Below are 24,978 nucleotides of genomic sequence, written 5' to 3' on the forward strand. Positions count from 1 at the left end.
GTGACGTACATGTTGCAAGTTTTATTGTTTTACATTAAAGATACGGAAAATAAGGCTCTTGACCATATTTCCACAGCTAATGGAAGAAAAAGAAGAAAAAATAGCACCACTTAGGAATATTAGAAATTCTAGGGCAGATCTTGCTATAGCTGAATTTGGGCTATACACGGAGCATGGTGATTTAAAATTTTCTTCCTCTATAGAGGTAAAGATAGGTTTTGCTTTTTTAAAAAATTGTTTCCTGTTTGTGTTTCAATGTTTACTTTGCCTCTTAAGCTGGCAAAATGAATTATCTTTAGCTAATAAGTATTTGAGGTAGGATTTGAAATCTGATTTATCTGACTCTTGTATTGTAGCCACTATATTACCTACCTGCCTCATAGAGGTGATCCTTTCAAATGTAATAATAATTAATATTTACATATGAGTAGAAGCAAAAGTAAGAGCTGGTAGCCCTGCCTGTTTGTTTGCCAGCACAGTAGAGCAATCACCTGTTAGACTGGTAAGAAAAAAAATTTTAAGAGGGGAAAAAAAGCAGTTCAGGAAAACCAACCGATAAATTAGAGTGTTTGACAATATGTGTCCTTCATTTCTGCAAGAAAGGAGGGAAGTTTTTTCTTAAGGGCCAGGATGGTTATTCTAATTACATAAGTTTTAGCCTATTAACAAGAACCAATGCCTTCAGTCAAAGATGTGAAGGAAGGTCCAAGTGTGAAATCTCAGCTGGATTTTGATTTTCTAGGGGAAAAAAGGGACTTTCGCCTAATAGAATATAAATTATTCTTTAGGATAGGGGCTATATCATTACTGTCTGAGTCCCTAGAGCCTCATACAGTTCCTGGCATTTAGTAATTGCTCATTAAGTGCTTACTGAATGGATGGATAGAGTGATGGACTGCAGAGGCTGAGAAGCTCTAGATTCTCCTGGTTGCTCTTAGCCTGGGTAAGAGTGTGGGGAGAGTGTATTTGTGTGTGTTTATAGAGTTCCAGTTTATTGTGTAAGTTGATAACTGCTTGACTGGTGGAGCCTTTCCAGCTGGAACCAGAAGCTGCAACAGGGGCTGGGCTTAGGAAAGGGCAGGAAAGATTCTAAGCTAATTCCTAGAAGAGTCCTGGAAGAAGAGCAGCTCTGCAGGTAGCTGAACCAGAAGTGAGAGGAGGAGAGGAAGCCTGACTAGAAAAGCGAGGCTTAACCTGCCCACCCTGGAGAAGAACTGGCCGAACAGAGAAAACCTTTTCAGGATCAGGACTTCTGGAGGTTGGAAGAAGAGGCTCAGAGGGCTTTGTCGGCAATAATGATGGGGGTGAGGATTAACCATCATGGATATCATGGATATATCTGGATTATACTATTATGGTTAATAATGATAATCTATAAGTGATAGGTTTTAGATTACATAGATTTTAGATAAGTAATAACATATTTAGAATATTATACTTAAGGTAGTACACGTAGCACCTATCTATAATATGATACAATGGTATGAATTATATGTAATTATGTAATAAATACACATGTGTATTATATAATTATATAACAATATCATATATAACATAATACTGTAGAGATACTGCTTGATGAATAAAAGCCAATGATAAATACATATGTAATGTAATATAATAAACACTAGAGATACTACTTTATGAATAAAAACCAATAATAAATACATATAATGTAACATAATAAATACTAAAGACACTACTTTATTAACAAAAATTGATATAAATACATATGCAATATAATATATAATAAATACTATAGAGATGCTACTTTAGGAATAAAAGCTAATAATAAATACATATATAAATACATATGCTACATCTGAATTCTATAGAGATGCTATATCTGAAGCTGCATCTGGATCAGGACCTTCGAGCTCCCAGGTTGGTGCTCTGCCCAGTGCGCCAGCTAGCTGCCCCATGTCAACTTTATCACTATCCCTAATCCCCTTCCTGTGTGATCCTAAAGCTGGGAGCCTGACCAGGGAAAGGCGGCCGCCCATTCAGACTTCTGGAGAGAATCCCCTCGAAGGTCAGAGGCCGGTGGATGCCGAGGTCCTGGGATCTCAGGTCTCCGGGTCTATTTTGCGTCAGGCCTCATGTCAGGTACAGGAGGTGCGAAGACACTGAGACACGGGGGCACACACTCAACACTGAACACGAGAAGGACATATGTGCCACAAAGAATCAGAAAGGGCAAAGGTGATTCCAGACGGGGGGCGTAGAGGCTTCCACAAAGATTTTGGTCTTCAAGGGCATGGAAGACTTTACTTTCCAAAGAACAGTCTGGAAATACCTGAGCACAGCTGCTTTGGGGACACGGCCTGTACCCCACAGGTGCACACCCAGGCCAAAGGGTTCCTGACTCATCCATTCCCACTCTGGTCCCTTGGGAAAAGGGAGGTTCGGCACTGGCCCGGCCCTGACAGCCTCGGAGAAAGTCCCGAGGGAGTCGGCAAAGCCGGGCCCTTCTCCCCGACCAGCATTTTGTGCAGGCAATAGCACTTCTGCACCATGCTTGGGGAAGGTGGTGGTCTTTGTTTTTGCAACAAGGACTTCTTCCGCATAATTTATTCAGAAATAAGGGTGAGCCACATCTGGTGAGTGAAAGGGAAGTCATCCAGCTGAAGGAGGAGCAACATTGCCTTGGCACACTTGTCTGGAACAACGAAGCCTGGCGCATCTTCCCTAGAAACGGCTTTTTCTCCCAAGTGCCAGCTCCAAACATGCCCTCCCTTAGTCCTCAGAAGACCAGCCAGCAGGATGAGGTCTGGTACCTTACTCAGGCATGCACTTACCTCAGAGGGCCCCAAAGGGTTCTGCTATTTTAACCAGGGCTGGAGAGGGGCATTATCAGATCCTCGTCTCACAACCCAAGTCTATTAAGTCTATTTTCCATTTTTTTTTTGGCTGAGGCAATTGGGGTTAAGTGACTTGCCCAGAGTCACACAGCTAGCACGTGTTAAATGTGTGAGGTTAGATTTGAACTCAGATCCTCCTGACTTCAGGGCTGGTGCTGTATCCACTGCACCATGGAGCTGCCCCTTTCCCATAAATTTTTAAGACAGTTTTTCTCCCACAGGAATTGAAGGTATAAAAAGGATGATGCTTTTTTTTTTTTTTTTTTTTAAACATAAAGAATTAAGAGTTATAGATACCATGCCAAATTGGAAAGAATGCTTTTCCTGCAGTCTGCATATATACTTAAGTGATATCAAATTTTCTTGTTTCCTCATATAAAATGTCTTGCACTATTGCAACTAAAATCTTGAAATTACTACAGAATTTATTATAAATACTGATTACGTTAAGATTTCCCTGTTTGCAGCTCTCAGCTCCCCAAGTCTATTTGAAAGAAAAAGATGGTGTGATTTATTTACATGCTGATCAGCTTCTGACTGAGGATATATGCACAACAGCTTTGTTTGAAGAAGCCAAGAAAAAGGATAGGTGCGATGAAACCTTCTTGCAGCATTGGGACTGGGGCACATCTCTTTACAAGAAGCAGAGAAGTGGAAATTCCCATTCTATTACTTTTTTTCCTGAAAAAGGTTGGTTTTGATGTTGGAACTCTCTCTATGAAGATCTGGACTTTGCTCTCTACACCGGAGATTCCAACTGGCTTTCATGGGTGTTAGTTTTGGGGCCACAACATCACCATCCTATTTTTCAAGAAAAAAAAAATGACAAGAGTTACAGCACAATCTCTCATAGCACTTAACCTGCACGTGTGGACAGGTACAATCATGAGACTCAGAAAATGAGCTCAACCAAACGGACCTGCTCCCACTCAATGACTGGAGGTGAAGCAGCTGGCTGACTCGGGCCCCCAGCAATTCAGCCACCTGGCGGCGGAGCCCGGACGAGGACTTGGGCCAACCCCCAGCCCCTCTCCTTGTACCCATCGGCCTAAGCTCAGAACCCCGGGCTCTGCCCTGACTGCACGAGTCCAGGGAGCCTCGTCAAAAGGGAAAGAATTAAGCTTCGCTGTCTGGTCTTACAGACCCCCACCCCCAGCAACAGGATGACACTGCTGGCCTGCCAGCAAGGGTTCTCCAGTGTATTTCTACTAAATGGGGTGGGCTGCGCCAAACCTTTTACACCTTCCTGTCGTCCCTAAGGGGCCACGAGCACATGTTTGTGGGTAGGGAACTTTTCCCACTGAGTAAACCACAGTGGGGAATCCTGGGTTTCATTAATATGGCTCAGAACACAAACACATTGTCCACATTATTCCTCTGATGAGCCCAAATCTTTCTCTCTCTCTCTCTCTCTCTCTCTCTCTCTCTCTCTCTCTCTCTCTCTCTCTCTCTCTCTCTCTCTCTCTCTCTCTCTCTCTCTCTCTTATATATATATATATATATATATATATATATATATATATATATATATATATATATATATATATATATATATATATATATATATATATATATATATATATACATATTTATAGCTTAAGTTCTACGATTTTCTTTTGCTTTAATTAAAATTCTATTAATCATCATAACACTTATGAAAATTTGAAAATTAATAATATGAGGGGCAGCTCTAAGAGAGTGGAGTAAAGGCAGAGACTTGCCTGAGCTCTCCCAAAATCCCCTCTGAACAGCTTTAAAATAATGCCTCAAAGCAAATTCTAGAGCAGCAGAACCAACAAAAGGTCAGGGTAAAACAATTCTGCATCTCAAGGCAACGCAGAAGAAAGTCTGTATCAGCAGGTGGGAGTGGAGCAGCGTCCACATCCCAGAGCCCACACCCCGAGCCGGCAGCAGCATGACCAGGCTGGCGGGTGCCTGAATCAGCTTCAGCAGCGTCCAGACTCTCAGGCCACAGACTGTAAGGGAGTTACAGCTGGCCCAGAACGAGACAACAGGGAGCTCTGCACTGGCACTAGGTATGGGACATGCTGTTATGTGGCCACACATGGTTCTAGGCCACAGTCCCACTAACCTTAGGGAGTACACGGAAATCTTGGTCACAGTTCCAAGTGAAAAAAAAAATTTAACAATTAAAAAAAGAACACTTGTGGTCACTCACACACCACAGCCCAAGCCAGAAGGGCAATGACTCTTCTTAAAGCACGTCACCTTGGAAGAACTGAAAACTCACAGATGCATAAAACTACCTCTTTCTGAAAGCAGCAACATGAAAAACTTGAAGCTTGGGATAATGCCTCCTGTATGCCTTGGGAGCACAGCCAACTTTTACACAAAGTTAAAATTCAAGAAATAGGCTAGGAAAATAACCAAAAAATGCAGAACAAAGTCAAAAGTGTTACACAAAAAAGACTCAAAAAAAAAAAGTGAATTGGTTAAAAGCCCCAAAACAATCCCTGGGTAGGTTCCAAAAAAAAGGATTTTTAAAAATCAAAGAAACAGAATAGGGCCAAATAGAAAATGGTAATCAAAAGGTCATTGAAGGTAATAATTAAAAAAAATTTAGAAACGGGCAAGTAGAGCTCCATGAGACATCAAGAAACAATAAAAACAAAATCGAAAGAATGAAAAAACAGAAGAAAATATGAAATAACTCAGTAAAAAAATAACTGATTGGAAAACACACGGAGAAGAAAGAATTTAAAAATTATTGGACTCTCTGAAAGCCATAATTTAAAAAACAAAACCCAAGACATCATCTTTCAAAAAATTATCAACCAAAAGTCCCCTGATATACTTGCATCGGAGGGTAAAATAAGAATCAACTAATGACTTCCTCAAAGAGATCCAAAAAAGCAAAACTTCCAGGAATGTTAAAGCCCAAATTTCAGAGCCAATATTATAGCCAAGTTCCACTTTAGGAGAAAATTCTACAAGCAGTCAGAAAGAAACCCAACAAAGGTTTAAATACATGGAGTCACAGTTAGGAATAATGCACTTCCAGGAGATAAAGAATCTAGGATTACAACCAAGAGTCACCTACCCAGCAAAACTGAGTATAATTCTTCAGGGGGAAAAAGAGGAATATCTATTCAAATAAGACCAGAGTTTAATAGAGAACATGACTTTCAAATACAAGACTGCAGAGAAGGAAAAAAAGAGAAATCTTAAGGGATTCAATAAGATGTGGTAGGAAGACAACTGACAGGAGAAGAGAAGAAAAAGCAGGCCAGTGCTAGAGTACAGAGAGTACTGAATGATAAGCAAAGAAATCTGAATTTTAGACAGCAGGCAGTAAGACAGCACACGGTGGGCATAAAAACAGAATTAAAATGTGCATAAATGGGCATAAGGTCAGAGTGGGCTCAGTGAAAATGGTCAAGCACAGGGACTCCTAATGTAATATTATATAACTAGAAGGATTATGATGCAATTGCCCAAAATGGGGAAATTAGAACCAGGGGACAACTTAGGGGAAAAGTTTTGTTCTTCACGTGTTGAGCTCGAGATGCCTATGAGACACATCCAAGTGAACACGTCCAGCGGGCAATTACAAATTTTGGACTAAAGCTCAAAAGAGAGAGAAAGGGTAACTGCAGATATGGGAATCATCTAGACTGAGATATCAGCTGACTCCATCAATTTGATTATTAAAAGGACAGAGCATAGTTTGGGTAGAAGGGCCTAATTTTAGTCTTTTAAATTACAAGGTTTATAATAGCAAGAAATGAGGAACTCAATGTGACAGAGTGACTAAGGAGGATAAGGATCTGATGATTGGGTTCTTATTAGCATAGACTGATGAGGCAGAATGAAAGGAAAGTCTTATCACAGTCAACTTTTATTCTGGAAGACTAAAGGTGAAGAGATTTAGAGATGGAATCACTGATGATGATAGTTCATCACTGCTCCATTTGTACCTTTTTCATTATCCTCTTTTAGCTGTATGTTGTATATTTCCAGCATAATATAGTGAGTGCCCTTGAGGCAGGAACTGGATTAGAGGAGTGATCCCAGAGTAGTTTCTGAAGAATTTCAGAGATATCCCTTACTGAACTTTTGTTAAACCCTCACTAAAGTATCTAGGGCTCAATATTAAAACAACAACAACAAAAAAAAAAGCAAAACAAAACAGACATTCATTTATATTTGAAATGATAATCAAATTATTTTAAATATAATTTTGTCAGGTTCCAAAGAAATGAGGAGGTAAGAAAAAACCCCCTTCTTTCTCTGGATGTTTAGAAGGAAATGATTTAAGAAAAGAGTAATAAATGACTTACCTGTGGTTTGGTGAAGTTTTTGTTCATGCACCACTGAACAAAATACTGCCTGGCAGCCGCTAAACTTTGCTTATCTGTTTTCTTACAGTACACTCGGATAAGCTGTTCAGCAAATTTTTTAGGGAGAAGCTGTGAAACCTTTTCAAAAGAAAGAACTCATCATTTCTTTCCTGAATCACAAAGCAGGTAAGACACTAAATCTCCCCACCAATCATGTTCCCACTTGGATGCTGTCTCAGCCAATCAGGGGTGGTGGACCCTGTGGACCATCAATACACTGGAGAGGCAAGTGATATTTCCTACTGCAGTGGATTAGGGGACCCAAAAGTTACTTGCTCAGGGTCACACAGTGAGTAAGCACCTGAAGGATTTGAACTCAGGTCTTCCCAATTCCACACTCAGCACTCTATTCCTTGAGTCACCTAGTAGCCTCACATACTATCACTAAAGGTATTAAAAAAAAAAAAAAGATTCTATAACTTTCCTTTCTAATCATTATGCCCCATAATTCATAATAAAATATCAATCCTCCCTCCCAGCCAAAACACCAACTCTTTCGAACTGCATTAAAAATGTTAGACAGGTGGATAGACATGACATGTCACAATAGCAAATTTATTTTGACCTAATTTGAATGTTTACCTGATCTTTTGTAATCATGATTGCTTTATTTCGGTCACTCTTGCAATAGAAATAAACATGATCCATAGGATTTTTTTCTTGCATTCCATAATGCATGTTGATAACCTTAACAGAAGATAAAAGAAAAAATTACAGAACAGCAATACCACTTCACTTATTGAGCTTAGAGAGGCAAGCCAAGGAATACCGTCCATCATCATGACTAAGACCAACAAAATTAACCAAGGCTGAAGAAAACATTCTGCTAAAAATAACCCGAGGAATTTGTTTCCTTTTAGTTTGCTTTAAGCCTGGGCAAAAGGTTCCTACAAGCAGAGTGGATCCTATCATTTGGTAGAGTAAGTAGAAATATAAGTGCCATCAAACTTCCATCATTTCCTTTGGCTATGGGATGAGAAATACACAAATAGTCCTTGCTCTTCACTCCGTGATTTCCTGGAAAGTATGTTTGAAAACAAACTGGATTTTCCTTTAAGGAACAATGTTAACAATTGAGTTTGTTCTCCTGTCCAAGGACATTTTATCAAATCCTGTTCTAGACATGATCATCAATTTGTCCATATAAATAAAGGGAATTATTATAAACTCTTGAATTTTAAAACAGCAAAACATCAACATACCCAGCCCAATCGACTCTCCAAATACACTGCCTGGTATAGGCAGCTAAATTTACATCCCTTTCATTTGAGGACGAACAAAATTTGCGCCTTTTTATAAAATGGGATGTGAGAATCAGTAAAAATGTCAATGTTCATAAACTAAATGTAACAGGAGGACAATTGGAAGCAGCTTACAGGAACAATCTTACACATGGTTTGGAGAAATGTTTGTTAATGATATCACAGTGCCAGCAACTTACATCAACTATGAAATCTTCAGCCTTTAATTCAACTTTTAGATCCATAACTTGTGGTATGGAAGCAGCAACATCTTTTGGAAGTTCATCATATTCCTCCTAGGAAAGAAATAATTTTGAATTTATTATCTAGAAGACAGCTTAAACTATGAGAGAAAGTTTATAGTACACTACTCACAGGCTCATATCACGTGAATATCCTCACCTTTATGTTCTGTAATGTCTGCAATGTACTTTTCCTGCCTCTTATCTGTCATGTTAAAACCCCACTGTTCCAAGAAATTTGGAATTATGAGAACAGAGTAGTGACTAAAAGATCCACATCCTTTGAAAAAGACATTCCACCACTCAGCACACATCCCAAGATTGTTTTTGCCAAAAAGACCCCAAATATATATAGAAATATTTAGAATAGTTTTTCTTCTTACTGGCAAAAAAATGGAGACAAAATAGATTCTCACTGAATGGGGGGAATGACTAAACAAATTGTGATACACAATTCTCAATATATTATTTTAAAGTTCAGAACAAAAATAAATAAGTTTTTTGTTCTGTTTAAAGAAAAAGATTACCAAAATAATTAAAACTGAGAGCTATGAAATAAGGATTTGTTAAGCCCAAAAGGGATATGATACAACACCTCTCCTTTGCAGAGGTGGAAGCTGAGCATGAATAGGGTACCCCAGCACATAACGTTAGACTTTTCGTTTTGTTGGTAGTTTAGCTGAACTTTTCTTTCTCTGGAAGGGCGTGGGAAGAGAGAGACAGTGGAAAATGTAAGTGATTGAAAAATAAATAAATAAAAACATTATGTAAAAACCTTTTTTTGGGCTCAGTACTTCCTCATAGTCATTTCATAGTGATTGCTCCTCATGCCCCATTCCCAGACCAAACTGAGCCTGATCTTTCCTCCCTTAAATGTTTTAGAGAACTATGCATGGCTCCTTTGCAACTAAGATTTATTAGGGTACCTATCCCATGAACTCCTAGATGACATAAGGTCACTAAAAATTTCTATGTTTTGCATAACTTTGCATGTGTCTCAATGAAGAGTAGGAGGAAGGGAGAGAATCTGGAACTCAAAAGTTTTAAAACAAATGTTAAAATTGTTTACCATTTTTTCCATGGAAAATAAAATGTTAAATAGATGGAAAAATATTTCAAATTCTAATTCCTGACACAATATCTTACTGTAGAAGGCAGGTAATGTTTATGGAAATGAATTAAGCATATTATTTTAGGATGTCCTAAGACGCCACACAAGATAAAAGAGGTTAATTCTCCCACTTGGCAGAGGCAGGAAGACACAGTATTGCATACATAAAACATTAAGCTGTTTTTAATTGTTTTTCCTTGTTACAAGGGTTCGGTTTATGAAGGGGTGGGGTATAGATTCAGAAATAATTGATGTAAAAACAATCATCAAAAATATTCTTAAAAATATTTAATTGAGAGGCAGCTAGGTGGCCCAGTGGATAGAGCACTAGCCCTGAAGTCAGGAGTTCCGATCTGACCTTAACACTTCCTACCTGTGTGACCCTGGGCAAGGCACTTAACCCCTAATTGCCTCAGCCAAAAAAAAAAAAAAATAGAAAAGATAATTGAGTGAACCCCAATGATTCTATCCTGTGACCCAATTCTGGCACTGGCTCAATATAGGTCTAGCCCATTTTCTGTCTTGTGAGAATACTTCATTCAATTATGTGAATTGGGGGGAAGGGGAGGAAGGAAAAAAAAACCCAACCATAAACTTAATTCCTGAATGAATGGCAAGCTGGACCACGTCTATCTGTTGCTTAGAGACTTTAATTAAGGACCTAGGCTACAGTGACCAGAAATTTAATCAGAATTGAATACAGATACAAGGAATTTTCTCATAATTACACATCTTAATCAATCCCTATGTGAAAACTCCCCTATATTAGCCAACCAGTTATTGTTTTCATGTTCCTTTAACTGCATATACCCACTCTTTCTCTGATTTCATGGAATTGTCCTCATTTGTTCTACCTCTCCCAACCTGGGAACATCTGAGCTTTCCTACAGTAAGAAACCAGATGACCTAGTCTTGTATTTTGTTAATAGTTTTCTTTCATTAAATTAAAATTAAATTTTAAAATATTATGTATTTGCAATAACTAACATTGTCTCACTATTTATTCACATGGTCTTTGAACTGACTAAGGAGTCCACTCAACCATTTATTACACCTGTTTTGTTAATAATCATATGGCTTAAATTTTTTCTATCTCCAACTATTATAGTAGGCAGGGAGAATCAATTCTGTCTAATTAAAAGAGAACTCTTTGAGTACATGAGCTGACAGAATGAGATGCAAAGATCTAAACAGTCCAAAAGAACAGAGCCAGATCTGATTTAATATACTTCACATTTTCTTTTATAACATATTACTTGACCTTGGAGACTAGGGATGAGGACAGTTACATTAGGAGGACCACTTATAATCACCCACATTGCCAAATTTCAAATCAAAGTTTGGAAGTGCAATTTGAAGACCTTCAAAGCATCCACTTACCTTTTGAATCTTCTCTTCCCCTGTTGGCTGAGTTTCACCCACAAACTTGTATAGTTTACGACTTTCAATTTTCAGTAAAATCTCTCGTGCCTCAGCCAATTTGGGATCACGAGATTGCAAAATCTCCAGAAAAATGTTATCTGCCAAAATCAAAACAACAATCAATATCCTACTATCCAAAGCGCCCTCCCCCCCCATCATCCAGATATGTAGGAATAATGCATTAAGGATTTTCTAGGTATTCCTTAAAATTGGAGTTTTGTATTTTAAGAAGTGATCTTCAAATATAATTTCCTTAATTTATGCTTTACAATCAGCACTAACGTGCAGTGACAAAATGTGAAGAAAAAAAAAAAAAGCTAAGCCCACTTACAGGCAACAGTGGGCTTGGCTGCCAAGTGATCATTTTTTTATCCTAATTTTTGATTTTGGTAGCCAAAATAGTCTACTGAAAACACAAAAAAGGACACAGCACTCCAAAGCTTTACAAAGCACTTTGCATTTCATCTCACTTGACTTTTACTATACTTCTTGGAGATCAGTTTTATTATTATACCCATTTTATAGACTTAAGTTAAATGATCATCTAGTGTCACAGGGCTACTAAATATCTGAACCAGGATTTGAACTCAAGTTTCTTACTCCAAGGCCAGCTCTCTATTCACTGTGCCAGTTAGCCATCACCCTCATTAAATCACATCTTCTAAAGTACTGAATTTTTTTTTGACCATTTTGACCACTATTTTTTGACCAAATACTTTAATGAATTTGATGGGCTTTTATTGTTGGTTTGGAGTTTAATTACCACTTATAATACTATTTATATAGCATATCGCTTTTTGAATCTGGGGGAAAAAATTAACAATCTTTCTAAGTATAGCCAATTTCTAAGATGAAGATTGATTGCCTATATTGTATCTGGGTAGAATTAAATCCATTTAAAATCTTACCTGTAAGTTTAACATAGGCTTCCATATCATCAATTGCTGTAGAAAGCTTGTACTTTTTCCCTCCACTACCTTCTATTTCTATATGGGGATCAGCTTTAAGGAAGGCATCTGTAATCCTGTTGAGAATTAATTTACATAATCTGTTAAAGTGCATCTCTCACTTGGGGTGGGGAACTATGGGAATGGAACTGTATACAGATGCTGTCATATTATCATATGCAGCTAATTTGTGAGCTGGTTTTATGGAATTTTCTTTTAAATCTTACAAAGGAGGGCTCACTGGATGCAGGGAAAGAGAAAATTGAATGAGACATGAAAGCATCAATAAAAAGAACTCTTTCATCTAAATGCAGATTAAAGCATACTTTAAAAAAACGTCATTTTTCTTTTGGTTTTCTCTATTTTCTTTCACGTCATGACTAATATGGAAATATGTTTTGAAGGAATTTACATGTATAAATCACATCAAATTGCTTGCCTTCTCAATCAAAGGGGAGTGGAGAGAAGGAGAGATAACATTTGGAACTTAAAATCATATATTATATATATATATGTATGTATGTATGTATGTATATATATATATATATTTTAAAAATAACAGCTTCCCCCTCCAAAAAAATTAGTTATCAACATTCACACTTAGAAAACCTTGTGTTCCAAATTTCTCCCTCTCTTCCTCCAAACCCCTCATCTAAATAGCAAGTAATCCAATATATGTCAAACATGTACAATTCTTATATATATATATACACGTATATATCCACATATATTTTTGTTCTTATAAACATATATGTTTGTTCTTTCTCTTTCGTCTTTTTTTTCCCTTTTGATCTGATTTTTCTTGTACAACATGACAAATATAAAAATATGTTTACAATATATCAGTTTGCTTGCTATTTTGGGGAAGGGGAGATAAAGGAGAGGAGGAGAAAAATTTGGAACATAACGTCTTACCAAGAAAAAAGTGATGAAAACTATCTTTACTTCATTTAGAAAATAAAATACTACTGAAAATTTAAAAATTAACTATGAATGAGAGTTGGGACCAAACAAAAATTAAAAGCTTCATTAGTCTATTTCAGTGATTTATTTTTTATGGGGTTTTTAAAAACCAGAATTAAACAGTTTTGATGACTGACATTTTCTATTTCCCCTTGATCTCCTCCCATGTTTTCTGTGCTATTTTTAGATATTTGATACTTTTTATTGTTCCTACTCAATTTTCTCATTAAGGCTGGCTCTATAAACTATCTAAACTACAGCATGTTTTTCATTTCATGTGAATTCCTTCAGAACCTGAAATACGTATCATATTGAACACATACAACATTCAATTCACTTCAACAAATGCACAATGGAAAATTGTGTAGGGAAGTGGAGAGGAAAATCCTTACATTGTGTCAATGATGTTGCCAACTCTGTGCTGGTAAGCTCTTCGGTGCAGGCAGTTGCGTGTATAGAACATGTCATACAGGTTTCCAGCTTCCTAGAGAATTGTGAAACAAACTTATAAGTATGAGAAACAGAAAAGCGATGAAGACAGGCATAAATAATGTGCATAAGGTTACACAGGATCACAGAATTGATCTAGTTTAACACCTTTGTGTAAAATGACTGATCCAAAGTCCCAAGGTGGGATGCAGCAGAAAACAAATTTAAACCTGCATGCCCTTCTTTTTCTACCACACAATGAATAACGTATACACCATCCCAGTACCCCTGATATAAGGATGGTAGATCTGTGACATTCATTGGCTCGCTCTTAACTTTTTAATACTTTACCAAGTGGACCTAAATACTGCTAATATCATAAAATAATATTTAAATATTTGTCCAAGGTTTTATTTTAGCATAATTCCACATAAGTTAAGCAAATTCAAACAGAGAATTACATAGAGATATGCGTATTTATGTCACAAAGGCAAATTAAACAGTTATGTATGTGATTTTTCCCCTTTGGCATCCCCAATAAATTCAGGAAGGTGACAAAAATCATGCATTCACAAAAGCTGCGAATGCTGTCCAACATTTTATTAATTTTATAAGAGCATTTAACAATACTAAACAAAAGAAAAGATGACTGAAAATGCTATTCCCCCAACTCTCAATTTGTAATTAGGAACAAGAGAATCCCTTTCTTTCTTGACTATTTTTTCTCAAACACTTTACCTTGTCTCTGGTGCAAATATATTTCTTATGGTTTACTTCACATACACGGGCAAACTTAATAAAGCGCTTATGGTCAAAGTTATTTGGAATTCCAAGATGGTGGCAATCCCTAAAAAGATTCCAAGAAAGGGAGGTGAAAAAAATCAGTAGGAAAATACTTAGAAATTACTCATCAAAGTATGACAGCACTTGTGAAATGTTCAAAGTGTACCTGGCAAAATAATCCCATTTATCCACATCAATGCCATTGCGTTTATTAGCCACTATCTCATAAAGAAAGTTTTTCTCTTCAGGTCGTCCTTTATATGGCCACTGGGGGGGAAAAAAGACCAGGGAAAAACTATTTAGTCATAATCATGGATTAATGTTCATTAATTCATTACTTTTCAGATATGATAGCAAAGCAAGTTTACAAAAGAGACAATTATTTATACAAGAACTTTTTCTGTTTATGTTGCCAAGTTTTAAAACACATGAAAAGCCTTTTACACACAAGTTCATTCTTTCCCCAACATTATCACGTCTTAATTATCCTGTGAATAAAGAGCACGGATAGCCCCATTATTACCCACAGGAATGGCGGTCAGTGTTCTGTAGTATAAACTATGGAAGCAAACACATCAAACTCCTAAGACCAATCAGGAGCTATGCTACATTTCTAGGGAATGTATAAGAACAATTAAATACCTGTCAAACCTAAAGATTTACATGTGGTATTATTAGAAAAGGATTTCTTAACTTTTTGAATATTATGGATCTCTCTGGAAGTCTGAAGACATTAGGGATTTCTTTTCAGAATAGTTTTAAACATATAAAATAAAACATAAGATTATAAAGGAAACATTTTATTGAAATATTGAAAACATTTATTGAAACATAATGATCAAAACACTAAAAAATCCATGGACTTCTGCTTAAGAAATTACCATATGCACTAAAGGGGTAAATAATATAGAAATAATCTCTACAGATTATGAAATTTTCCATGGGCAGAAAACTGATTGGCAGGGAAAGGAAAGATAATTCAGATGATATTTTTAATATATTTGATTAAAGGTAGGGATTTTAGAAGGTAAAAAAAAAGGCAGAAGAAAATCCAACTAAGCTTATCCTTATCATGAAAAGACAATAAAGCATACCTTCTTTTTGACCCAGAAACACCAAAAAAGGATTTCTATCCAGTGACATCAATAGGAAAAGATCTCATATGGACAAAAACATTTGGAGCAAACTTTCTTTAGCAGGAAAGAAATGGAAGGAAAATGGATGTCCAAAGGAGTTTTATAGTTGCAGTTTTCAAATGACTATATAGCTGGATCTAAATAAACAACTTAGGATGCAATTACAATTTGGGGAGCTTCTAAACTATAAATGCACTTCTTAAAAACTGGTAAAATTTACAGAAAGGAAAAGATAGTCCCTCATTTAAGAAGTATTAGGCAATTCAAACCAACTAGCTAACTCACCAAAGAACTCTTTCCTGTTGAATCAAGAGGTCCCGCGATTTGTTCTTTGATAAAACATATATCTTCTTCTGGAACAAGTCCATATTTCTTCATTACATTTTCAATTCCATTGGCCTTAACCAGGTAGTCAAACATCTTCACTGAACCCATTTCATGCTGAAAAAATAAGAACAGAAGAAACTTGTCCATCTGATCTGTAAAAATTAAGCTGACCCGCTGTCATTTATTTATTCATTCAAATTATGACTAATTGATTTTGTCCCGTAGCTGCCTAACTCATGGTCCTTTAACTCTGAACTTAGTTTAGAAATTCTGCTAGCCTTTAATTTTCTACTCTTGCCTTAAGGAGTTCTGCTACCTGTGGGGATTGTAGGAGGACACCAAGAAATGTGGTCACTTCACTCCTGGGCACACTGCTCATTCTTTGGACTTTTTAACCTCCTTGACACCCCGTACACCATGGAGGGATACTGCCCCCAAGGCTTGCCCTTCCCCTTTCCACATTTTCCAGGTCTTCTTCATGCTATTTCCCCTCATTAGAACGAAAGGTCTAGTAGGTAGGGTAGGGACTGGCTTTTTTGCTTCTATTTGTATCCCCAGAACTTTGTGCAGTGCCTGGAATATAGTAATGTGCCTTATAAATGCTTCATCTTTTTATCTATGTGAAAATCTGACTATATCACATACCTCCCAATGATATCCTGGGCGAGCACGGGGAATAAACCTTCTATCAAACATGTGTGAAAAGGGTCCATGACCTTTAAAAAGAGAATAAGAAGCACTGGTTCACACTACTGAAAAGCACAAATTCATTTTATCTATTCTTTTTTATTCAAACTTAATTCATTTCTATTCTTCAGAAGATCCATGGCCTCAACAATATGCCACAACTTTACCAATTGAAGGATATCCCCTCCATTTTCAATTCTTTGCCACCCTAAAAAGAGTTACTATAAATGTTTTTGTACATATTCTTTTCCTTTTCTTTGATTTCTTAGGGATACAGAACGACCCAATAGTCTGTGATGCTGGATTAGAGTATACACTTTTAAAGTTTTAAATCCCTTTGGGCACAATTCCAAATCATTCTCCAGACTGGCTGGACCAGTTCACAACTCCATCAGTGTACCTATTTTTCCACATCCTCTCTAGCATTTATCATTTTCTTTTCTGTTATTAACCAATCTGACTGGTATGAGGTGGTAACTCTGAGTTGTTTTAATTTACACTTCTCCAATTATTAGAGATTTTAGAGCATTTGTTTTCATATGACTCCTGATCACTTTGATTTCTTCTGAAACCTGACTGTTCATATCCTTTGGCCATTTATCAATGTGGGAATGATTTGTGCTCTTATAGATTTGACTTAGTTCTCTGTACATTTGAGAAACAAGAAGGGCCAACTTCCTAAAGATAATCTTTTCCAGATTTACCTAAGCTGGTCAATGGTCTATGAACAGTAAGAGACACTTCTTTCCTATCATCTAAGAAACACATAGGAAAGAGATTAAGCTAGTTTCCTTACCAGAGAACTAGATTTCTGATTAAGTCAGATCTCTATAATCCCTTATAAGGCTAGTGATTATCTAGTTTCACCAGTAGCTACAAAAATATTTTGGATTGCCAACAGTCCCAGGGGCTATTATTTAGCTTTACACCCACATGGATAGTGGAAGTGAGAAATCCTGCCCCCTCCCTAATCTGAGAATCTTCTGTTCAAAAAATCTCAGGTATTTTAAACACGAGAAAGATGGATTCAGGAAGGCAAAGGATCAAACAATCTACTGAGACATAGTGATCAGAAGACTTTCATAATCCACAATTGAGTCTTTAATACAGCATACTGTAGCAGAAATGCTCAACTGAGGCAATAGGATGTGGCAATGCTTATGACGTATTCTGGAATTACAGAGTGACATAAATGGTGACAGATTTTGTATGCTGATATTCACTGGGGTATTATAAAGAGAAGTTAGGATTTGTTATACTTCACACTTCTCAGTTGGTTGGTTTTTAAAAATAAAAGAACACTATATCCCTCAATACTTATATAAATCACGTTTTTACACATTGAACTCCTTTGGCTCCTTGAACATATTTACCTAGATCATGACAAAGCCCAGCGATCTGAACACACAGCATATCCCGCTTAGTTATTTGTAGTTCAGGCTGTTTTTCATGCAGTGCACTGACCAGACATCCTGCTAGGTAACCGACACTGTGAAGCAAGAAGAAAATAAAATTTCATTTTAGAAGATATATTCTGTTTCTTCAATCAAGAATGTACCGTTTCAAGTCCCAAAGATCAGTTATCCAACCTGTAATATTTGTTTACATTTCTTTAGAGCAGAGGCTCTTATTCTCAGCTCCTTGAACGTTTTAAATTTGATTTTTAAAATAATAATGATAGTTTACTACAACTTTTTTGGAGGTAACACTATGTATTTTATAAATTTTAAAAATATTCTTTTGAGGAACCTACAGGCTTCACCACACTGCCCAAAAGAATACATAACATAGAAAAAAAAAGAAAAAGAAAAGGTTAAAAAATTTCTGTTTCAAAGTAACCTTAAAATTCTAGTCACCTTCAATTATCTGAGTAAGTAGAACTTTAGAACATATTGTAAGGGTAATCCCATCAAGAGCACTTTTATGTGTAATTTTTTTGTACTCACAATTCAATATGGGTTATCTGTAATTTTCTAGTAATTCACTTAGCACCATGCAACAAAATTATATTGGAAAGAACTGTCTCTAAAGATAAACTGGAAACTACATTTCCTGCCATTCAGGAACATTTCCTCCACGTTTTGGAAAAAAAAGACAAATTCTAATACTATTGTTACAACTCTAATTTTGTCTTTTCAAATTCATATTTTTCCCCAAAATATTGAGTAGTTTGGTTTCAAAGGCAGAAACTAACCTATATAAGAATAAGCAGGAAGGAAAACTGAAGGACTTGATATTTATAGACTATAACATCCATAAGAAAGCTTAAAAAAAAAAGGGAACCCTAAAATACCCTGGAGATAAATTATTGTCTCACCAGCCCAACTACCACACTCAGGAATATACAAGTAGGAAGTAAATCACACCATAACATTTAACTGTGCTAGAAAGAACTTGGTTAAATACAAAAGTTAAACTACTAAAATAGATCATATCTAAGCACAAGTTCTTTGTAATGGAAAGACTTAAAGAACAACTTATCTGTAATACTTCTGTTTAAGTGCATTTTTCTCCTTACCCTAGACAATGCTCAAATCGGTTGTGAGAGGCACCTGGAAAAACATAGTAAGCACCTCCCATCATTTTGATGTATCGCAGCCTTTGAAATTGAGGTGTGTCGATGATTCGGATAAGAAGAGGGTGAAGTTCTATGTGGCCATGAACAGGATCGTTAAATATCTGGAAAATGATGATTTTTACAGTTGTACATGAAAACAATTTATGCATGAAAAGTAACAACCCATTTTTTAAATCCCCATGTCAAGTCTAAAGACCAAAGTTATTTAAGTATTTAAGATATTATATATGCCAACGATTCCCTCCAAGCCATATATTTACACAGTTTGGGGCTACAGTTCCATTCATTGTAAATCAAATTAAACAAAATCAAATTAATTCATTTGCTTCATCCTTTGGCTCTACTGGTGGACTACTCTAATTACACAGATTTGGAATGACAGGGAGCCAAAAGAAGAAACATTCTATGATCTCAAAAATAGATTTAAAAATTACAAATTAAGAATCCACTGTTTTTTTCCACCATTATAGAAACTAATAGATACCTGAAAATTTATCCCATTGTTAAAAAAAAAAAAAAACAACATTTACTTTAAAAGCTGTCTCCTCACTTAGCTTTGCTAATAATGTTCACTGAATTTGGGTTGTGCTGAGGGAATTGGGGTCTCACAGCTTGGAAATGTTAAATAAGTATCTGAGGCCAAACTTGAACTCAGGTCCTCCTGACTTGAGGACTGGTGCTATAGCCACTGAGCCCCTTCAAACATAAAATGGATAAAAGAAAACAAAGGCCTTCCAAATACAGATAATATTAGGATCTAACAATTAAAAATTAACTCCCACTTACCTTCATTATCTCTTCATGGTCTTCATCCAGTTGATGGATACAATCCAGCAATTTCTGTCTTTCTTCTAAACAACTGGGAAAGTCACCAAACCCCCCCAAAAAGACAAGTCACAATTTATTTGATAAAGTATGATACTTAACAATAACTTTTTAAAAACCAGGTCACTTTTTTACCTTCAGATCATTAAGAGCCATTAATAATTTAAAATTTACTTCAATAAATGTCCCAAGCAAATAAAGTTTCCAAGCATGCTCAGAGGACATTCTCCTGATTGGTCTTTTCAGCCATCTGAAAGCTAGAGTGACAAAATGCTGTATTTCCTCTGTTCCCTAACGTACATTTGCTGTTCAGTCTTTTTCCAGTTGGGTCTGACTTCATGACCCTATGTGGGGTCTAAGACACTGGAATGGCTGGCCTTTTCTTCCTCCAGCTCATTTTACAGATGAGCAAACGGAGACAAGCAAGGCTAAGTGGTTTGCTCAGAGTCACACAGCTAGTCCATGTCTGAGGCCAGATCTGTCTTCAGGAAAATGAGTCTTCCAGACTCCAAAGCATCACCCAGCTGTCGCCTGAAGCATTTAGTTCACAATAAATACTAGCTGATTCTCTTGTTGGGAGTCTTTCCCAATCAGTATGACTTACACACAACTCAGCATTAAGGACTAAGGCCGAGTCACAGCTGGAATTTAGACTCTCAATACATAAAGACCAAGCCTGGTCTACTTGCGAGTTTTGGCCCCTCTTTAGTATTTGAGGTAATGAGATTTCTAAAACATTTTCATATTAATTGATATATGTATATTGTATTTAGATTTGTTGGAGCTTCCTTACTTTCCAGGGGATTTTTGACTTGAAATTGAGATTGCAGTTGACATGCTGAAGCTGAAGTGATCAATCCTTTATATGTTTTTTCCCTCAATTTTTTTTTTTTTTTTTTTTTTTGAGGCTGGGGTTAAGTGACTTGCCCAGGGTCCCACAGCTAGGAAGTGTTAAGTGTCTGAGACAGATTTGAACTCGGGTCCTCAGCCACCTAGTTGCCCCCAATCCCTTGTATGTTAACAACCCCTCCACCTATCACTGCCAAGTGAGTCAAACTAGGTGCCTTCCTTCCGCCATTGGCTACAGTAACTGATCCTGTGCCCCGCTGAACAATCACAAGGCCCTAATAACTTAGAAACTGTACAAGATCCGGGAATGATCTAGCCATTTGTGGTTTTCATGTTTAAAAACCCTACCTCTGCTGTAAACGGATTTTTTCAGCAGTTATTGAAGAGAAGGATTTACTACGAACTACTTTATGTCTGATAGTTATCTCACCATCTCGCGTTTCTACCACATTTTAAGGTTACAAAGTACTTTCTTTCCAATATAACAACCCAGCAGAAGTAGCTACCACAATTATCACCTGACTCTGCGAAAGAGAAACTGTTTTGCATCAGGGTCATATAGTCAGTGTCAAAGGCTGGATTCCACTCTAGATCTCTATTTTTACACATATCTGTCCTGACCATTTTAGCAACAGAAACCAAACTATTTCTCAGGGACTAATTACAGAGACTATTGATAAGATAATAATGACTAACCAGTTTTAATTTAACAATTCTCTCTTACACTCCAAAGAGGCACCATTCCATCAGACTCTAGTGTAAAATATTAGCAATGGGGGTGGGGGGAACAAACAAAAACTGTTTTTACACAAAAATAAAGTGAGGTGCAGAGAGGGCTCTCTCAGTTCTCAGTTCCTTCCTGTCTGACTGCTCTTCAGTAAAGCTGTTAATAAACTCCATTTCTTCTAGCTTTAAAGTTTTCTTCCACATATTCTTCTATCTAGTGACACAGGCTCCTTTTTTTGTTGCTGGAACAAAACACTCCATTTTCCTGACTCGGGGAATGTTCATGGTTTGTGTCCCATACCTGGAATTCTCTGGACGTGAGGGCTTCCTTCAAGGCTCAGCTCAAATGTCACTTTTAAAAAGAAGCTTTTCCCAATGACTCTTAATTAGTGTCTGCTTTTGATTCCCTCCAATTCAATCACACATACTTTGCTTGTGCATACATATCTACATGTTTTCTCCCTCATTACACTATCAGCTCCTGGACAATAAGGATTTTTACCTTTCTCTTTGTATTACTACTGGCTTAATGCCTGGTACAAGACAGGAGCTTAATAAATTTTTTTTTTATATTTATGAACTGACTGAATATTCATCTATTTCTGACTCTCAAACTCTGAGTTCTGTTCGATCTTTCTTTGGGCAATCATTATCTCCCATGGGTTCAATGACCATACAGATGGGCCCAAGATCTATATTTCCGGTTATGAGCCTGAGCTCCACTCCTTCAGCACCATATCCAGTTACCTCCTGGACATTTCCAGCTGGATGTCTGATCTATCCAATCATCTAGGACTGAAACTCGGAAGTCTTCCCTGACCCCACATTCTTCCTCACCTAACCAATCAGTGGCCAAATCTCATAGATACTACCTCTACACCATTCACCATCCTATCCCTTTCTCATTCATCTGGCTAACCACCTCACCTCTCACCTGAACTACTGTCAGTCTTCTAAATGGTCTCTGGCCCTCACTTCTTCCCTCTCCAATCCATTTTCCAAAGAGCTGACAAAGTGGTAGATAATACTAAAACACAGATATGACCAAGTCACTCCTCTCCTCAAACTCGGGGGCGCCTTCTCGCCTCTACAATCAAATATTGATTCCGTTGGTCTCTAAAGGCCTTCATGACTAGGCCCCAAACTACCTTTCCAGCCTTATCATCTTATTTCCTTCACACATTCTTTGCTCCAGCCAAAATGAATTCCTTTCTATTCCTCACACAAAACTTGATCTCCCATTCCTGTGTCTTGGAATGAGCTGCCCCCATAACGAGAATGGATTCTCTATTTCTTACTTTCCCTCTCAAAGTTAAGTTCAAATATTTCCTTTTAAATGAAGCCTTTCCTGGTTCTCCCATGTGATGCTAGTGGCTCACTCCAAATTTACCCAGTATTTATTTTGCATATACTTATATACTGTCTCCCACATGCCCCACACCATTTTTTCCCCTATCTCCAGTGGCTAGCACACAATAAATACTTGTTTCCTGCCAGATGTCCAAGGTTAGACTGCTAATAACAGAAAATCTCTTGATTGCCAGTCTAGCAACTCTTTTACAACATGATAAAGTGGAGTAAATCTGAAATAGTGGGTCCCTAAAAGATTTCATATCCCAAGATTGTCAGCACCAGAGGAAGACAAGTTCAATCCCTGAAGAAACTGTTTAAGAAGCTCCTGTGAATAACAGAACACCAATGTCACCTTAGATGAGAGTCTTAAAAGACATTAGCTGTAGATCCTGAAATAAAATTACTCAAACATTAAAAAGTACACCTGAGGGGCCACTAGGTGGCGCAGTGGATAGGGCACCAGCCTTGAATTCAGGAGGACCTGAGTTCAAATGTCTTCTCAGACACTTAACACTTCCTAGCTGTGTGACCCTGGGCAAGTCACTTAACCCCAGGCTCAGGGGGAAAATAAAATATAAAAAAGTACACCTGAGTCTTGCTAATGATACTTGGTTTTCTTTTTTCCAGAATTCCATCACCAGCAAATTGCAGGTCTTGCAAAATAGGAAGTTTTAAAACCAACTGCTAACAAGCCTTACATTTTCTTGAAAATATTTTTCTCTCTCATCTTTGTACATCATCTAGTGCTCTCTCAAATAACTCAAGAGTGAGAAGGTGGCCATTAAAAAACATTTAACTCCCCAGCAAAATTCATCATCGAACATCAAAAATATGTTGACTGTCACTTTCCCACTCAGAAATTGCCTTTGAGATCAAGAATTAAGAACTCAAATGATAATCCAAAAGGAAGAAAATATTAAAAGAGAATTATCTGAAGTGTGCTTTGTGACATACTTTAATGTGAGCAACAGCCTTACCTTACTCCAAGACTTTCAAGAACTGATTCGTCAAGGCTGAGCAGCTGAGTGCCTCTGATTTTTTTTTCTACGGAAAGATTTTTAAAAGTTAAAATGTTGATACATCTTGTCTTTTTATATTTATTAAATAAAATATAATTCAAACGGAAATTCCTAGAAACGAATTCACAGCTATATGATCTGTACAAAATGCAAGAGAGCTTATCTGAAATGTCTAGGGAGAAATACTAACCCATCAGTGATAAATACAAAGTAAAAGTTGAAGAATGTTGTTTTTTTGTTTTTCCTATTAAAAGGTTAGAGGAGATGTTGTACTTGGGAGCAAAACCTCGGCCAAAGACTCAAGTATAGTTTTCTTTTGGTTTTAAAGCATGAATACAACCATCCTGACTTTTGGAATCATCACTATAGAGCTGGTGATTCTATGAAGTCTCTGATCAAATCCTGCAGAAATCTTGTGGGCTTCCTTTGTTTAAATTTAAATTTCAGATTTTTTGTTGCCTTTTTTTTTCACTAGTTATTTCCCCTAATCATTCTGTGCCCTTTTCTTGTAACAAATTTAAAATTTAAAGCAATGACAACACAGTGATCAACATGACAGCTGTAATTTGTGTTGTTTCACATCTGCAGTCCTCATATCATTCATTACCGTTTGTAGGTGAGGGTTTGGGTTTGGGTTTTTTTGCTTTTGGGGGGGAGGGGCGTTGTTTCTAGAAACACTAGTTAATAAGATTTTACTATGATTATTATATAATGTAATAAAATAGTACCAATTACCTCGTATGCGGCCGAGCAGCGTCGGGTTGCAGAAGCCCTGATCACAGAGGAAAGCGCACAGCCGCTCCGTGTCCCAGCTCCGGGGATCGGCGTCGTCCTCCCGCTCCGCGTCGGCGGAGGTAGCGGCGTGCTCCGAAGTGGGGGAAGGAGGCCCGCAGCGGGCACGTTTAGGAGGAGTCCCGAATCCCCTCATGGCCTTTCCTCTGTTGGGCCGCACCAGCAGAGATCCAGAAATCGGTTCTGCAGGGGCCGCGCAAGCGCACAACGACTCCAGCACGGGAGGGCCGCCCCCTCCACCTCCCTTTTAAGGCCGGGGAGGAGCGTGCCCCACCCACCGGAGGGCGGTGCGCAGTAATTGGGACGGCCGCTGTTGGTGCCGCCCC

The 24,978-nt window shown here is 37.4% G+C and overlaps 1 protein-coding gene across 1 annotated transcript; it reads right to left on the reverse strand.

Moving 5' to 3' along the window:
- Positions 1-3,268: 3,268 nt before the first annotated feature.
- LOC141557226 (deoxynucleoside triphosphate triphosphohydrolase SAMHD1-like) lies at positions 3,269-24,882 on the reverse strand. The gene is made up of 16 exons (XM_074292604.1): positions 24,596-24,882; positions 23,819-23,885; positions 19,875-19,947; positions 19,029-19,189; positions 17,884-17,999; positions 16,469-16,539; positions 15,782-15,937; positions 14,527-14,627; positions 14,316-14,424; positions 13,541-13,632; positions 12,147-12,262; positions 11,197-11,336; positions 8,664-8,759; positions 7,805-7,909; positions 7,163-7,300; positions 3,269-3,662 (listed from the first exon to the last, which is right to left on the reverse strand). Exons 1-16 carry the CDS (start codon positions 24,786-24,788, stop codon positions 3,531-3,533), a joined length of 1,866 nt encoding a protein of 621 aa, XP_074148705.1. The 5' UTR covers positions 24,789-24,882; the 3' UTR covers positions 3,269-3,530.
- Positions 24,883-24,978: the final 96 nt, after the last annotated feature.

This window comes from Sminthopsis crassicaudata, chromosome 2, assembly GCF_048593235.1.
Source record: "Sminthopsis crassicaudata isolate SCR6 chromosome 2, ASM4859323v1, whole genome shotgun sequence".
NCBI lineage: Eukaryota > Metazoa > Chordata > Mammalia > Dasyuromorphia > Dasyuridae > Sminthopsis > Sminthopsis crassicaudata.